General features: G+C 33.0%; 1 protein-coding gene across 1 annotated transcript in view; it reads left to right on the top strand.

Annotated features, from left to right (window-relative positions):
- LOC117114159 (agrin-like) overlaps positions 1–18,256 on the top strand; it is a 77,715-nt gene that overhangs the window by 16,829 nt on the left and 42,630 nt on the right. Inside the window, exons 4-6 of the mRNA XM_033257728.1 lie at positions 906–1,130; positions 8,974–9,192; positions 16,806–17,009. Coding sequence (XP_033113619.1) covers positions 906–1,130; positions 8,974–9,192; positions 16,806–17,009 — 648 coding nt within the window. The remainder of the gene's footprint in view (positions 1–905; positions 1,131–8,973; positions 9,193–16,805; positions 17,010–18,256) is intronic.

The raw sequence follows: 18,256 nt of genomic DNA, 5'->3' as shown, positions 1-18,256 counted from the left end.
ATATATATATATACATATATATATATATGTATATATATATAGTGTTGTTTGAGAAATATCCCTTTACAAAATATATATTTTCAATTGAGTAACTTGGCTAGATAGATATTTAATATCAAATTCAGTGAAAGCTATACTGTATTTAATATTAAAAACCAAACTTGACGTATAAGTATGCTCAAGATTATTGTATACTAGTACAGTCAATATTATCAATTGAGTAAGCTGTAACTTCCTCCTGGGTCAGAGGTAACTCCCCAGATCAGACACCCATCAAGGAGTCCATTAACAGTGTATTGATCCCACTTACATTAGCTGTCGTCTCATTGGTTAATGTCAACGACTTTACACTATGAATTTTATAGACTGAGTATCATATAACGTCGTGTGTGTAAATGGCAATTGTGAATGAAAATGCTGTTGACTGCTATTTGACTATACTTTGACTACTACTTGACAGTCTTCACTTCAAACAAACTTCTCGGAGGGAGAAACAAAATTTAACGAGTATTTAGCAGTGATCGCTGCATGGATGCCGAGAGGAGTTAACATTGATGGATTATTGCAACCTACCATCACTAATTGAAGGATTAACAAAGAGAAGCGAGATGCTGATAAATTAATAAACACTGCCTTGTAATAGCAGGCTATAACAAAGAGCATTAGTAGATACCGTGTGCATTGCAATAGAAGATGTCTGTATTTGCATATCAAAGTCCAGAGATCGTGGATTCCGATGCGAGTAACATTATGAAGCAAAACCTGATGTAGACTTTGTACTATCTGGGTACTTTTTTTTACTGGTGCAAGTTCATTCCCCCAAAAGTATATACTGGGTTGATTTATCATAATGGCAGCGGCCGTTCTTCCAGTTGTTGTTACCTGTATTTCTCTATGCCTTTCAGAATTTGGGAATCCTTGCAATGGGAAGGACTGCGAGTTTGGATCCGAGTGCATGCTGTCACAGGATGGCATTAGCGCCAAGTGCGTTTGTCCTCAGGAATGTGATATGTCAGATTATAACATTGTCTGTGGCAGTGATGGCGTAACCTATATGAACGAATGTGAACTCAACCGATATGGCTGTATGCAGAGGAAACATATCATGGTGGCCCGCCAAGGAGTATGCAGTAAGTAAAGAATTCTTTCTGTTTCCTCTAATATTGGTTCGATTGTCTTATTAATTTTTTTTTTTTATTACAGCTAATCAGTCCGTCTATGTTACAAAAACATTTGTTTTGTCTTAGCTGACATACCGTAAACCCCAAATAGAAGGCCTGGTCTTCTTTTTTTTGGCAAACTTTGGGTGGGCTTCTTTTTGAGATGGTTTTGAGGCTACTTTTGTAATGTAAAGAGGGGCTTTTCAAATGTATGTCTGTAAATTTTGAGAATTACTAAATAAACAATAAATAGGGCCACTGTAACGCCAATCTGCATCATGGAGTGAATTAATTGGCATTAAAGCACCTAAACTACTATATAAGCCAAGCATGTTTAAGTTTATTTTTTTTCTTTGAAATTCATGTACAATGTATGTACCATACTCAGTGCATGTACTTTACTATTTTGAAAAAAGTCCATGCTATCTTGAAAAGAAGCCAAAAGGATTTTACAGTCGGTATATATATGACTAGCTTGATCTTGTTTTTTTCTCATTCTCAGTTTGTTCTTATTTTCTTCTTCATTTAAGCAATTTCAGCTTTTGTGTTATATATAATGTAGCACAACTAATCTCTACCACTAGATCAGATACCAACATCGTGTTTTTATGAACCAACTCAATTCTGGTTTTCAATTTGATTTGTGATTTATATAGTAGTAAAGTTACTGACATGTCATGTCTGTTTGTTAAAGTTTAAAGATGGTAAACTTTTACAACTTTGTTTTGTTTTTCTTTAAACGTTATAACTAATCGAAACAACTGACACAATTGCATTTACTTATATTTTACAATGTGATTTTGTTTTATTGATTGCATATGATACATTGAAAATATGGGAAAATGGAAGATTAATCAAAGGCAATATATAATAATTAGGTAGGGTTCAGTATTCAAACCATAATCAAAGGTATTAGGTTCGAATCCCAGTTAGGAAAATAATTTTTTTCTCAACAATTTATAACTATACTAATTAATTGCAGATTTGTTGGTAGTTTCAACAAATGGGGCTTGTCATGCTAAAAGTAGCATCAGTAACCAAAACAAGAAAATTTACCTTTTAATGTTAATATTCTCCACATTAAAAGCTTTAAAATTATAGGTCATAGGTCATGGAATCAGCCAAATTTATAAGTAAAGGTATTACAGCTTCTCTTTACTAAAGTATACAATATATGCCATATTCCTTCACTAATTACTCAGTTTAACATTTAGCACCAGTATGCTGTTTTTGCCATGGCAAGCTTCTATGTGTAGAAAATTCATTTATTATTTTTAATCTTTGAATTTTTTGATCAATTATAGATCTGAAGTTTTTATTCGAATTTTAGAATAGTATCCAATATCATTTATTCCTTTGACAGTCAAATTATTCATTAAATAAGTTTTTACATCATGATTAAAAGTGAAAATTACCTAATTGCTAGGATTTTTGTAATAAAATTATATATATTTTTTAATACTTCACATAGAAAGTAGTATTTTGATACCCTATGAGAAAATTAAAACCTTGGCATTTAACTATTAAGTATTGAATCAAGTATGTTTGTATCTTACTGTACAATTGCATAGACTACACGTCTTTGTTGTGGTAGACAGTAAATTCAGACCTAATTAGAATTGACACCTCTATTAGAAATGTGACTCTGAATGTGTGATAATGTAGCTAAGCAATTTAGTATTACATTCTGTGAAAGAATATTTGAGGCTGGGTCATTAGCTACTGTAGCTGTGGTGGATCCAGGGGTTCAGTGGGTTCGGACACCTCCTCTCCCCCCCCCCCATGATGAAATATAAAAAGAAATACTGCAGTTGGCAGATTCCAGGGGGCCTGCATTACTTTTATATCAAAATTTAAGTCTGAAAGTACCATTTCGGGCCATCTACAGTAGAGGTGCCATAATCATAAATTTTATGAAGGGGTTTCTTTCTAAGGGGTCATCAAAATATTTTCGGCGGAGGGCCCCAGGAGCCCAATTTCTTTTAGTTATTTTCTGGCTCCTGATTCAAAGCGGATGGGAGGGAGATAGTCCCACTCATCCAACGAGGGCAGTAAAGCTCACAGCTTTACCGAAATAAAACTATGTTGTATTTGTAAAAACTATATCTCATAATATCAAAACATTCCATTGAATCTCTGAGGGTAAAATTACGCAGTTTGCATACAGTTTACGTAAGGAAGGATGCGGTAATGAATTTTGGATAGTACCTTTTTCCCCTGCGCACATGTAAATTTGGCACCCACCTGAAGTACAATAGTAAATCCCCTGCCCGAAGTAGTAAATCCTGCAACCCTTATCAGGTAGAATTCAAAAACGAAATGTTGTTATTACTTAATTAGTATTTATGAATTATATGGCATATAGAAATATTAATTGTTTTCTTTCCAAATTTTGATTGGCGCATTAAAAAGAGGTGAAAGCTGATCCAGATGACATTTACTGGTATATTTTTTTTATATAGTGCTTTTTAAAATGATTATATTTATGCTATTTAAAAAGCCCCGGATTTTGTAATGTTTCCTGTCTAATATGTTACTTAATATCGTTGCCTTTCCAATTGAGCAATTCTTGCTCAATTACGTCACGTTATTTCCCTTGAGTCTATTGATTTCAAAGAATGTAATCTAGGCTGGATAAGGATTTAACAAGAAATTTAATCAAGATTTTATGTGTATCTGTCAAAGATGATCAATTGAAGGCCTTCCATAATACAGATCTGAAATGTAGTAACTCAAACACCTGCAATTAATTAATTTAGTTTCTGTAATTCGTCACTGTAACAACAAAATGAAACCTTGAGAAGAATTTTCTAAATTCTCCACTTTTTCATTTCTTCCTATTTTCATTGATCTATATTCTATGTTTTATCATCGTAAGAAAAGGGTGGGGTCTCACTCCAATTATAGACCACTTTGGAGACTAGTGCCTTTAACAGCTTTGGTCTAATTATTATAATAAAGTTAAATAAAATTTTTTAATTTGGAACCACAGAAAAGTGATCTTTAATTTAAGGAAGACCTGTATTTAGTTACTGTAATTTTCTTATGTCACAAAAGCCCAAACAAATTGTAATTGTTCATGGAATGGTGGAAATTCCCAGTTGACGGAAGATGCACTGCAGCATTGCAAGTATTTACGACCTAGCCTACCTAGGTTAGGGCTAAAGGTTGCGACGGTTGTGGGGGTGCCGTACTCAAAATATAGTGGTATCCTTGTAGGATTCATCGCACTAGGCGTAGATCTAAACTTTGTGTTTCAAAGCCATATCTACTTTGTTAAGATTTCAATAATCATTCGTTTTTAAACTATAATAACAGCCAAAACCATATTGATCTGATTTACACGTAAATTATTTTAGTCAGCGTTAAAATGACTGCACAGAAAACATGAGAACCTAGAGAACATGAGAAACAACTTTGTAACTGCATTTGTTCCCATGCCAATTAATGGTATTTGAGACCATTTGACTTTTTGAAAGCAGTTATATATAATAAATAATTAATCATTCAACCACAAATGTATGACAGGAAATTTCAGTTCTAATTAAATGCCTATAAATTTTTCAAGCTAATTCTTGTACTCCTATAAATTTCAGTGTCCAATTAATACACTGTATATCAAAATTAGATATACCATAGTTCATCTAGTTTAATCCCAGCCCCTTCAGCACAGAATTGGCAATTGTTTTAATTTTTTTTTTGAGTGAAGGGAAGGGGTCGGCTTTTATCCAGAAATCCCCTTTTTACTCAAATGACAATTTTTTGACACTATATGCCTCAATCAAAGGCAATATTTGATATATTTTCAAAAAATAGAATCTTACCCTGGGTATTTTGCCTGTAGAAAGGCTGGTACGTTTAATAATTGGGCATAAAGTAAGGCGGTGGGCTTCTACCCGAGGTGGGCACAGAAGCAAACAAATTACACTCTAAAGTATTTAATGATGAAATTTAAAACAATATCATGTATTTACATATTATATGATATGTCGTAATATTCAAAATATGGCTTTATTCCTGCTGAATTTAGAAACGTTTCTTGTTTTTATATTGATTTAATTTTACGATTACAATTACGATAGAACTTTATTGTCACAACGGTATAAATACAGCTATGAGATATGGATCCTTAAATACACTCATATTAGTTAATATAGAAAAGTAATTAAAATACATAAAAGTTGCACAACAGAAATTGCTTAGAATTTTCTGAGTGTGATGGAAAGGCAAGTTGGAATTAAATTTCTTAAGCTCATGACAGGCAATGCATACCAAGTAATTGACAGGAATTTTTTTTTTAATTGAAATTTTTAATTATAAGTTAATAACTTTAAATATACAAATTGTTACTCAAATATGGAATTGATTTTTTAAGCTCCTAAATTTCCAAAATTTGCAATAAAAAAAAAATTCAATTACATCTGTTGTTTTTGCATGTTGTGAAGTAAGATCAAATTATGCATTGACATTGTTGTAATTATATACTAGTATTGTTAATTGTAATTTGTGATGTGTCTATAATTAGAATTTGAGGTGTTTTGGTGCATTAATTCGAAAACCTTGCAATAAGTTTAATAGAAATGACATTGCCGGCAACTATTAAAATTTAATACTGTTTTTCATCGGAATAGCATTGCAGACCCACTGCTACTTGGGGGTTCAGATTCGAAACTATCCACTAAGGTACTGGTCTGGTAGTTAAGATACCAGGTTAGTTATCTGAATTCCCACCCAAGTCTTCGATTCCCACCCAAATCACTTGCAAGAATTTTTCGCAAGTGTTTGGCAACGTACTGAGCATTCAGTGCAATAACACGTCAGGTAGGACAAAAAATTTATTGTATTGTTTTTTTTTCCTGAAAAGGCAAACCAAGACAAAACCTTCCTTAAAATGATACAAGCCTGATATAGTTATTCATTACCAACATCTAAAGGGAACAAAATTGTAATTAATTTAATCAATTTATTAATTTAAATTAAGTGTTAAAAATACAATAAAATAAACTATTAAACCTGCTTTTATGAAATGTTTAGCAGTCGGAACTTCACATGTTGGCTTTCAAGTATTATTATTAACCGTTCTACCAAGGCATAGAAATTCCCACCAAAATGTACATCATTCCCATCAACTGTATAATGAAACATGAACAAACTAAACATGGAATTTATTTTTAGATCACTGCTTCCCAGTTTTTTCCAGTCAGGGCCAGCGTTTGTGTTCTTGCGACCACTGCCAGCAAGCATAGGCCTGCAATAAAATTGTACAATGTTTGGAAAGGTTTAAACGTGGCACCTTGAGCAAACTCAAACAAACTTGTTAATTTATAGCTGTGGTAGATAATGTGTCTAGACGTGTTTTTTTTTTTCTTCCACAAACAAAAAGCAGATGACATATACGCTGCTGTGTTGTTTCAATAATATGATTATTGAGAAATTTACTGCAATGTAAGAACATAATACCTTTGAATATTAGTAAATATGAAATGTTAAGATCAGGCGATAATAATGATAAGACTCAACAGGCTAATAAACTTATAATTGAACAATAGGCATTCATTCACATGATGGATTTCTTTAGGTGATTGACACCCAAAGAATTAACTTATGGCCCTGTCACACCTTGATGATTTAGTCAGCATATGCCAAACGTATCAAAACTTCTCTAAAAAAGGTTGCGTACTCTGAACTATCGATGCTTTTTTTCAATTTTGGGTGCATTCATAGTGAATTCATAACGTATTGGACGTATAAATAACGTATCAATAAATTATATAGAACATTCTGATTACTTATAGAAAACTTACACGAACGAATGTTTAGCGATAGTCTACTCCATGCACAATGCGCGGCAGCGTGTCGCCGATTATTACGTGATGTAGCCTATAAAAAGGCTGCCGCTCGTCGATTCAAATCATAACCGCACTAAACATCGCAGTATCAACATCACCTTATGGACATCACCCCATTTCATATACCTAATCCCCTAAACACTGCCAATACGCCATTTATATAATAACCGTAAGTTAGAAACATGTTCAGTAAGTTTTGTGGTCGTCTAGAACTCGTCAAATACGTCTACATACGTTGGAGATAAATTTGTTATAAGTTACATGTAAGTTCGAAGCACGTTACTCATAGGTTAGAAATACCTTTTGACTTTTGAGTAACTTACAAGTAACATGTGTCAACGATCGCTTAACTTACCTACAACTTATGGCCTGCGTATGTAGAACGTACGAGCCACAGGCTGGCATACCTCGAAAAGTTTTGTGCATGCACAAAACTTTTTGATGTATTCGTCGTACTAGAACGTATACCAGCGTGCTTGAGCGTGCTCTGAACTTATACGAAACTTACTAATAAATTATTTGGCGTACGCCAGCGTATTCACCATTTTTTTCATACGTCAACATACGCTGGCTAAATCGTCAAGGTGTGACGGCCATTATATCAATGAACTTATTTTGTTTATTTCTGTTAATAATATAAATAAACTTTATTGCCTTCTATTTTAAAACACACCTGTATAGATCCCAGTCATTTGATTGGTTGATTTCGTACCACGTGATATTAGTTATTTTACCATTTCATCGCTCATTGTTGAAATTTTGTTCCACTGCATTTTTTTCCTATCCACATCATCCATTGCACGTTGCCTATGGACGAAATTACTTCAACCTAATACAATCTTTGGTTAAAAAGACGCAGGACTGACTATTTCCGGATGGTTGTAACTCCATGAAATGAAGTCACGCCACCTAAACCTTTCTCAAACCCACTTATTGCTGAACTTGTTTTAGTGAGTTACAATGTATCGGAGATTTTGTTTATTGAAAAACAGCTGTAAAGTATTTTAATTGTGTGGATGGTACCTCAAAAACTGAAAAAAAACTGGCACAAACTTATGCAAAATCTGTGGGGTATTCAGTTCTTATTTTCTGAAATGCGCTGACGGATTTCTAGTCTATGATTTGCGCGGAGGATAGGCCTATGCCAGGCTAGCGAGACCTAGGCCAAACCGATGTGTGTTATAAAACAAATAATGAATGTTTTGTGTTCGTACAAAATATACAGAATATTTTCAATCGTTCAACTTGGCTCCGCCTTGTTGAATGGAACAGTCAGTCTTTCAACGAATGAAAATATTCTTCCCCATTGCACTCATAAGCATTCATTATTTGTATACTATTAGACTAAATCCACACTATTACCATGATACTGTTCCTAAAAATCATATCACTTAATTATTCCCTTTGACATCATAGCCTGTTACAGTGATTGACTCTGGATGTCTGGATGCTAATATCCAAAATGTTAATTGCATGTAATTAAAGTTGTTTACATAGCGTACTAGTGCATTCTTTTTTTCCTTTTACTCGTTGATTTTGTACAAAGTTTTGGGATAAGGCATAAAAAAGGTATTAAGTAATAAATGTGGTGTAATTCTTGGGGGTTATTTTTCAATATTTATAATAAATGCATTTTAGGTGCCTACAGATTGCCTGTCTTTACAGGAATCGATTTCTACCTTTTGATAATTTTTGAACTGCTGGACCATGAAAACAATCTTTTTTTTTGTATTAAAATTAAAATATGCATTAAATATTTTGTAAATTTTAAAAATAATCTTTGGCCATGGAAATTGGCAACCAGGTTTAATTTTATCTAGTTGTTAGCCCTTTCAGTTAAAAGGGGAATATGATGGTTATTTTATAGTACATGGTTTTTTTGAAAAGCTATTTCAGTTTTTAAATTTGTGAATTTATGTATCAAAAAACAGAGAAAAAAACAAATGTATATTTATTTCCTATAGATCCTTGTAAAGGCTTTGAATGCAGCAGTGGAATATGTGGACTAGACGAAGATCGGTCGCCCTACTGCCGGTGCGATATCGAGTGCGATAAGGTGCCACAGGCGAAAGTATGTGGAAATGATTGGATTACGTACAATAGCACATGTGAGGTAGAAAAGGCCGCCTGTCTGTCAAATCAGGATATATTCACCATAAGTAATGGAGAATGTGATAGTAATAGTAAGTGTAAATGCCAATTATCAAATAATATCATACGTATTGATTTTAATAATACTTTCAGGGAATCATCCATTTTTGTCATTAATATTCATGAGACTACAATATGTACTCTTTTCAGTGATTCCTACTGCCTCCCAAAAGTGCATACCGTATATATTCTCACGTATAAAGCGATATGATTTTATAAAACAACCCCGAGTTTGAGAAGAGTTTTGCATGATTTTTTGTATATCGGCCATATAAGACGACTCCCGTGTGTCAAAGTCGTTTATTCATACTTTTTGCTGCTTTTATGGTCTCAATACTGCAGCATGTACCTAGCTAAACACTAAAGCCAAATGCAGGGCTAATCTTTCAAGAAATAACATTTTATGCTTTTTATATGTTTATCAAAATCTTACTTCCTCGCATTTAAAATTTCATTTATAGCAACAGTTAGCAGATTCATTTCAGTATTAACACGTGTTAAAGGTGATCTGCACATAAGAACAACATGTCAGTTTCAAGATCAAACACTTTTATGTGTTGCAAATTAGAAGTATAAGATGACCCCCTGTTTTTCAATCGTAATTTGCTATTTTTAAGTCTTTTCTTATACGCAAGTATAACGGTAATAAGATGACGATTTTTGTCATTTTGAGATCATCATTTTATTATTTTCATAAAAGAGTACTTGCTTTGTTAAGAACTTCCACTGGCGTATGTTTGTACTCCTGTAAAAAGTGAAACAAAAATGTATACAAGATACAAGATAAATTTTATTGTCTCCAATGAAAAGGAAGGAATTGCAAAGCCTGCAAAAAAAAGTACAATTAAAAAAAAAAAACCACATTAAAATTGATCAAGGATTACCTCTGAATATAAACAATGTTTTTTGAATGTGATTTTATTTCTAAAACATTCTATATGTTATCGATCTAACCGAAAGGTCCACTGATTATTCTCAGATAAGATAGTATAATACATATTTGGAGAATGTATTATACTATCTTATCATTATTATTTACTTCTTTTAACAAACAAAACTGATGCAGTTAATATCTACTGACCACATTTACGTAAATTATTTAAATTATTATTTAATTATATTTTTAGTCTGCATTTTTTCTAATATGTTAATTCTACAAATTTAAATTATATTTTGTGTGTCAATAACCCCATGTGTGAATAATATAATTGGAAAAATTATGGAATTTGTTTTTGTGGAATAGATTTTATAATTCCTTTATTTTATTAACTTTTAATAATTTATTTCCTAAATATTCCCCAGTTTCTTGATTGAGAAGAAGTGAAATTGTTTACATATCTTGTGAGTCATAAATATTGATTTTTCTCAAGCATCATTTAGCAAAGCCTTCGAACTGTTTTAGCGTGAACTTCTTAATCGAGTGAATTATTGCTTAAGATCAGATGTTCCATTGTCACAGCGAAACATCAGTGTTGAGTCCATCAACTCTTGTGGGCCATTACGTCATTAACTGCAGAACCCAACTCATTTGTATAATGTAATGTGTATAGACTCGCGTATAAGGCGACCCCAGTATAAACAACCCCCCAAGTTTGAGAAGATTTCTGGACGATTTTTTTGTGTTAGGTGTATAAGACGACCCTACCCCCCTCCCCTCCAGTTTCATCGTCGGAATTCCTATTTTTTCTGCATTTTATGGTCTTCATACTGCATCTAGCTGAATAGAAACAGAGCCAAATGTAGGACTAATCTTCGAAAATACCATTTTATGAGGTTTTAAATGTTCATAAAAATCTTATTTCCCCATATTCAAAATTGCATTCATTCATATTAACATTTAGTAGCTTCATTGCTGTAGTAAATTTGTGTGTTACGGATGATCCACACATAAGACAAACATGATTTAAAAATCATAGAATTCGTATGATTTATCTTAGTTTTATCGTGTTTGTTGTTGGTTGCTGCTGATTCTGGCACCATTGTTGTTACTACTATTTTTAATGATTGTTATTTATGTTTTTAATTTTTATTATTTAAGACAAGCCACACTTGTCACTCCCTGCAAAAAAAAAAAAAAAAAAAATAACAAAAACAAATTTTTAGTCATTAATAATACAGGGTTATACAATACAATGAAAGTTTAATAAAATAGAAATCAGACATTTTGTTTAATGAAGTTACAGGAGCTGTTTAAAGAACAGTACATGAGAAATGTTGATCTCCGAGATTTCTCAACCAGAGACCATCACCAAATCTTTAAAAAGTGTTGTTTTAATGTTGAAAAGGGAAAAATAAACAACGTAGCACATGTATATATAAAGGTTGATAGTTAAGTGCAATAGATTTTGGAAATATTCAGATTCCAGCATTATCTCTGAAACACGATTTGCGAAAGCAACTGCTTTGGATTGCCTTCAGCACTTATTATCTATGGTATTACATACAAATGCGGCCTTGCCAGTTTGTCTTTTGAGGACACAAAGCTTCAATCAAACAAAGCAATCGTCTTATTGTCCCAAAGCTTTGTAATTATAAAGGGTAGTAATCATGTGAAAAAAAAAACAAATTTAAAAGCTTTTTTCCAGTCTGAAGAAAAAACACAATATTTTGGCTGACAACCATCGACACAATTACGTAATGACCCCAACGCAATGGGGCACACTTGATGGATTGTTTTCAACGACTGTTCGATGAGCTGCCACCAACATTTAGCAGACAGCATCACGTCGTCAAGTGTTTACACGGAACGAGGATGGATTCGTCGACTGACAGTTGTCGCAGCGTGTGTTCCACCTTTTCATGGGCTTCCAGCCTATTCAGTAAGACTGCAGAAATACTATCCCGACATGTAAACTTAGTGCTAAATTTATATTTGCATCTGTCTATCAGCAAGGGTTTAATAAACCTTCAGTGGGATACCTAGACTGATTTTTTTTAAAAAACGAGCACCTACCTTATGAGTGATAAAATAAATTGCGTAGGATGTTTTTAAAGAATCATTAATAATTGAGCTTTTAAGTCGATATCAGACATAAAGTCAGACATACACACACACACCCACATACACCCACATACATACAACATGCATAAAGTTAACTAATTTCATGTAGTCTAACGTTTGATTTATGTCCAGGAATACTCATTAGTACTTTGACAAAATTATTACTCTTGTGGTTTCAAAATCCCATTATTGCTATAATCAGCCTATTATTGTTACAATGTTAATCCCTTATTTATGAGTTTCAAGCATATTTTATAAATGTCACGCTTGTTTTCATTATTTATATTAGTTTATTTTAAATCCATTATGTTTTTATAGCCTAATTACCAACTTTCTCTATTAGTACGAGTTAATGCCACATATTCAAACTGTGCATTCTAATATGTTAAATGGTTAAACCTCTTTGTGTCTACAAGTTCTTTACCAGTATATACAGTATATATTTATTTTAATACCAGCAAAATATATATTGAATAGGCCTGTGTTTATAATAATAATATTGTATATTGGTCATTACATACCTTTTACTGCCAATGTAATACATTATATACTTGTTTATATTAATTATTATATTTATTATTTTTATTATCTTATTTTGTATACAAACAAGTCCATTATGTCAATTTTACTACCATTTTACTGCTTTTAAAAAAATATAAAGGAATTATATAACATATGTATGCTGCCATCTCGAAACCAGCATTAGTTACCAAAATATGAAAATCTACTTTTAAATATATATTCTAAGATTCTCCACAAAGCTATATAATAAATTGTCAGTTATACTGGAATCAACTTAAGTATTATTATGTCATCTCTGTACAAAAGTATATAATGCTGCCACCTCCTTATGCAAATTACTCAGTTTAATATATAGTGACAGTACACTAGTTTTGTAATGGCATACCTCATATTTGATAGAAAAAAACTGATGACAGATATACTACTAAAATGATATTGAAAATTAACGGATAATTGTGTATTAAGTTATTGATGTTTATAGTTTCATTTGGTAATGGAGTATGTGCTTGTTCAGCAGAGCAAATATTCCCATCCTCCTCATCACTCACTCAGTGATGCGACATTAAAGTCCCCATCTGTTGCCCAACTGTTCTCCGGTGATTGACATAGGAGAAGTAGTTGGCTCTATTTCAAACATATTAAATTACATACTGTACAAAGTTTAACATTATATACATGTAAAAGTTCAACTTAGTGGGAAATTCACAAATGAGTGAATTCAGTTTATTTGTGCATGGAATGTTGATGATAGCAATAATGTTGATGAATACAAAATTGCAAGCAACAAAATTTTTAGAAAACTGACAAGATAAGGTGAACTTTATTGCCCAGTAGTGGATGGGGAGAGGGAGGGGTAGCTAGATAAACAGGCTGTTAGAAAATGTTGCCAAATTAATGTATTTATGATTCTTGTATGTTTTAATATACATTTTTATTGATTCAAGTCAAATATATATTTAAGTCCCTCTCCCACCTAGGTTGATTTCATCCAGGAGTCACACGAGTTCTCCAAGTTTAAAACTGTACGTGTTAGCCACAAGTGAGGTATGACCTTACAGAATTGGTTACGAGTTATGTACAAATTATGCCGAGCGAAGCAGAGAGTTTACTACGAGCTTTACGGGATTATTACGAGTGTAACAAGTTTTTACTGAACTAGATACGAGTTAAGTACGAGCGTTCCAATCAAATGTTCCCGGTGATCGTAACCAACTCGGTGCGCCAATGCGTATCTTGAGTAATGTACGAGTTAGGTAGGAGTACCCCGAGTACTCTACGAGTTACCTATGGGTTCTTCGAATTTACTACGAGTAGTCAACTAGTAGCATTCATTTTAAACATGTTCAAAATTAGAGTTCAGAGCTGCTACGAGTAGGTACGAGTTCTCCCCGAGCTTCCAGACTTATCCTACAATTTTATGCCAAGTTAACAACTCGGCAAATTCTTCTATCTAGTATGCTGAAAAAACCCTAGTGGGAGACAGGCTTAAGTTAATTATTTATGAAATATTTGTATTTTTACATTCATTATTAAAAAACATGTCATAAAATCATAAAAGTATTTTAATACATTGATATGAATGATGATTGTACATTACATAAGATATGATTTGTGTCTAATAAAAGTGTTTGATATTGGCATTTCCCTTTTTGGATGTTTCTTTTTTTTCATAATGTAGCTGCAACCTAGAAATAGATTTATTTTTCTTGCCTTGGAATGGCCGCTGTAGTCGTTCACTTAATACAACAATTATGCAGCAATAGGGCACAGCATTCAATGTTCTTGACCTTTGGTTATTATCATTACTGTTAATTATAGCATGAATACTAAATGGCAATACATCTCTTGACACAACTCATTATGCAGATATTAATTGACTAATTTATTCATGTCTTTAGATCTATTGATTATTCAGTCTGTTCCTGAACATTGAAATGCATCCCTGTGGGACTCGGCGAAAATTAATTTCTTTATTGTCTATAGTAGCACCTGCTCTCGAAATATCAACACTTGCTCCTCTATTGTCAACCATGATTTTTATCAACAGCACGATCGTTAATAATCAATACATTCAGCCGTATTAGATATGAGACTGTATTATTTTGACAACGTATGTAATTTATGGTTAAGCATGAATGTTTGCTTAAATTTATTTCAGGAATTTTTTTTAATGCATTTTGAAGTGGACATTTGATAATTGAATGTGTGCAGAGAGACAAGAATTCCTAGGCTTTCTCTTTACCCCTCCAATAGTCAATTGTGTTTATTGTGTCTACAGCCCCAGGGGGGTAGCTGACACTTTGTTGGCGTCTGGCAGTTGACCTTGTAAGTGTGAATCCGGTAGAGTAAATCTGGTCAAGGAATGATGGGATGGGTCATGATCTAAAGATAAAAATGAAAAATCTATGAAATATGCCATGCTACTTTAAATAAGACCTAGTTACAGCAAGTTATCAATTGCATTGACAACACAGAAAGCTGCTAGATAAGACCTGTCCTAGAAAATTCACTAAAAAGTCACAACAATCTGGTATATATTTGTACAACTAGAAATTGCAAATTGCAAGTGAAATGCTGCGAAGTACAACTGCATAAAATGTTCTTCGAACAAAATTATTTATGCGAGTCAAGTGAAAATAATGAATAATATAAAAATATAACAAATAATATGAGCACGACCCATTGTCTATATATTATTAGAACAGCGTTGGTACAATAGTGTTTTGCTGCAGTGACATCTCTCTGCTGGCAATGGCTCGCTGCTGCTGGCGATGACTCGCTGCTGGCGAATCGATCTGCGCATGTGTATAAAATGGTATTTATTTCCGCAAACACTATCCCCTGTCTCTTATACACATCTAGATGTGTATAAGAGACAGGGGCACAGCATTCAATGTTCTTGACCTTTGGTTATTATCATTACTGTTAATTATAGCATGAATACTAAATGGCAATACGGTCAAATTGCTGTCAAGAATATGAATTGGCTGCTTCGCAGCAATTATTATACAAATAAAAGCAAATAGCATGGATGGGTTAAAAGGAGCTTCTTCCACACATTTATGTTCTCTTTTTAATATTATATTTTTCCTCCACTTTTTTATTTTGGCAAAATGGCTAAGTTGTAGCAAAAATTGAAATTCAAGTTATTGGTATTTTCAGATACCTGAGTATGTGATCTTTAAAATGAGAGGTCATTCATTCAAATTGGACATTTCAAGTCTAAGTCATTGGAAAGTGAAAGTACTGTACAGTACTCTTAGAGTCAAGATAAACATGATTTTGAGTAATTGCCTTTCAAAGTTATTTGTGATACATTGTTTAATAGATTGAACTATGAACAATAACATTAAATAAACAATTTGTTAGCCACTTCCTGAACTAATACTTTGGGACATGATTAACAAGACATTAAACTGTTGATCTATAGTGAAAAACAAATTTGGATTTTTAGGCAATTTTTTGAGCTCCCATATTTTATAGCTCAATTACTCAATACTGAACTGTGCGACAACTTAACCATTTCGCCACAACATGCCTCAAATACCATTGCCACTTTCTGTTTTTTTCACTTCCATTTTTGTCTTGTATTTCTTTCACCATTGTATCCTACCTACATTTCTTTCCAATTACCGATAATAATAAAAATTTAAAATAATAACAATTTGCCATTCTTATTGCAAATATTGTGATGGACGAATTTTTGTGTTTAATGCCGGGCACTTGCTGTGTCATGACAGTCGTACACCGTCTACGATGAATCCAACTCCAGTCCCTGTCGGCGCTAGCCAACACTACACGTTCTGCTTACTGTCAGTGACAATCTGAACGGATAGTCATTAAAAATGATCCATTGCGTGCATATCGTGGCGTTGCGTTCACTGTAGATTTGCGTTGGCCTACAACCATTGGGCGCAGTCAGTGCCCGACTACATTAAAGGGTCGATGTTAACTTTAGCCGAACTAAACTTAATAAACTTTCCTAAACAGTCATTTCTTTTCGCATTATTACCATATTCTTCCTTTTTTGCTGTTTATTTTTATTCCATAAAGTGTGTACGTCATATTTTTTTAAAAGATACATTATGCTTTTATTTGATAGCCTGTGTGCTTTGATTTCAGATCCCTGTTCAAATTGGGTGTGTCCCCTCGGCCCATGTATCGTGAGTTCGAGCGGTGAACCGACGTGCATTTGTCCAGTCTGTTTGGATATATATGAGCCTGTATGTGGCACCAATGATATCACCTACGCCAGCAAATGTCACTTTAAGAAAGCCCGCTGTGAAAATGCTATTGAGATGGCCATAAAATATGAAGGCCCATGTGGTAAGTAGGCCTAAAGTCGTGTTTGCCTTCCCAATCACATGGGTACTGCTGCACTGAAAACACTGTAGCGACAGTGCAGTGATTTTAAGAATAAATTTAACAAACTTATTCCAACTTTATGCAAGGGATAATCATTTTTGGTAGTTGGGTACTTTCTATTATTAACAGTTATTGATTAGTTTATCTGTTTACTTTTTTTAAAGACACCATAGCATGCACATGACAATAGCTGCAATCTTATCAGAAAGTATTTTATTTTCTCTGGAAGCATTAACGTTTACTAAACTATTTTATCTCATAGGAGATCTATTTTGTATAGAATAAGTATAATGAACTTTAGTAAAAGCACCCAAAAATATATGAATGCTGGCTCTTAACATTTTTTTCTAGAATCCCTATATACAGAGTTCCATTCAGAGTTTTGAATTGACACCCCTCCCCCACCACCCTATTGCACAAACTAAAAAGGGTTTGTATAATCCATTTAATGTACTATTAACATGTTTAAATAAGTAATTGTCATCTAAATCAAATTTCCAAAAGTACAAATATAGTAAATCTTGAACCTTGTATTTCTCAGAATACAAAGAATATTATTTATTCGGGTATAAATCTGTGTTGAAAGAAATGCGACCAAATTACTACCGAATTTGCATTTAGATAGAGTTCCAATGGAAAATGTGTAATATAGTCAATTTAATTCTCACTGGCTTTGGTCCGATTCATTTCACAATTGACAATCATGTACAGTTACGCACTCTTCAATTTTGTCTGAATTGTTTATATATGTGTTTTAATGTACTATAAGTGATAGTTAAACAAAATACAATTATTTAATTATTTTAAATATTCCTTAAAAGAATAGGTTTTGTACTTTATTGCTCTTTTTATGTAATTGATCCCTTTCACTTTATTGTGAAGAAACATTTAAAAATGTAGACCAAAATTACTAGTTTGTTGTGTCCTGCGCATCCATTTTCTCTGCCTCACCATTTTTTTTAAAATTTCCTTTATTTTACGAAATGTACGAAACAGATTTAATGTATGTACATCGTTAAAAACTTGTATCAGTAAAACTTTTTCGTGGTTGGGGATACATATGGTATGAATCATGTCTAGTGCTTCTTTTAGTTGCTTTCAATGAGTCTGCTTGGTGAAAGTGACAAAGTACTGTAGTAGCCACGTTTCCCATCGACCATCTTGGATTTGCCATCTTAGAGTAAAAAACAATAAAGAGAGCAGCTTTG

Source organism: Anneissia japonica, unplaced genomic scaffold, assembly GCF_011630105.1.
Source record: "Anneissia japonica isolate Jap-2015-1 unplaced genomic scaffold, ASM1163010v1 scaffold287840_len1291095_cov163, whole genome shotgun sequence".
In the NCBI taxonomy this organism is placed as follows: Eukaryota; Metazoa; Echinodermata; class Crinoidea; order Comatulida; family Comatulidae; genus Anneissia; species Anneissia japonica.
The sequence above is the reverse complement of the archived record's forward strand: the minus strand, read 5'-3'. Positions and strand labels throughout refer to the sequence as shown.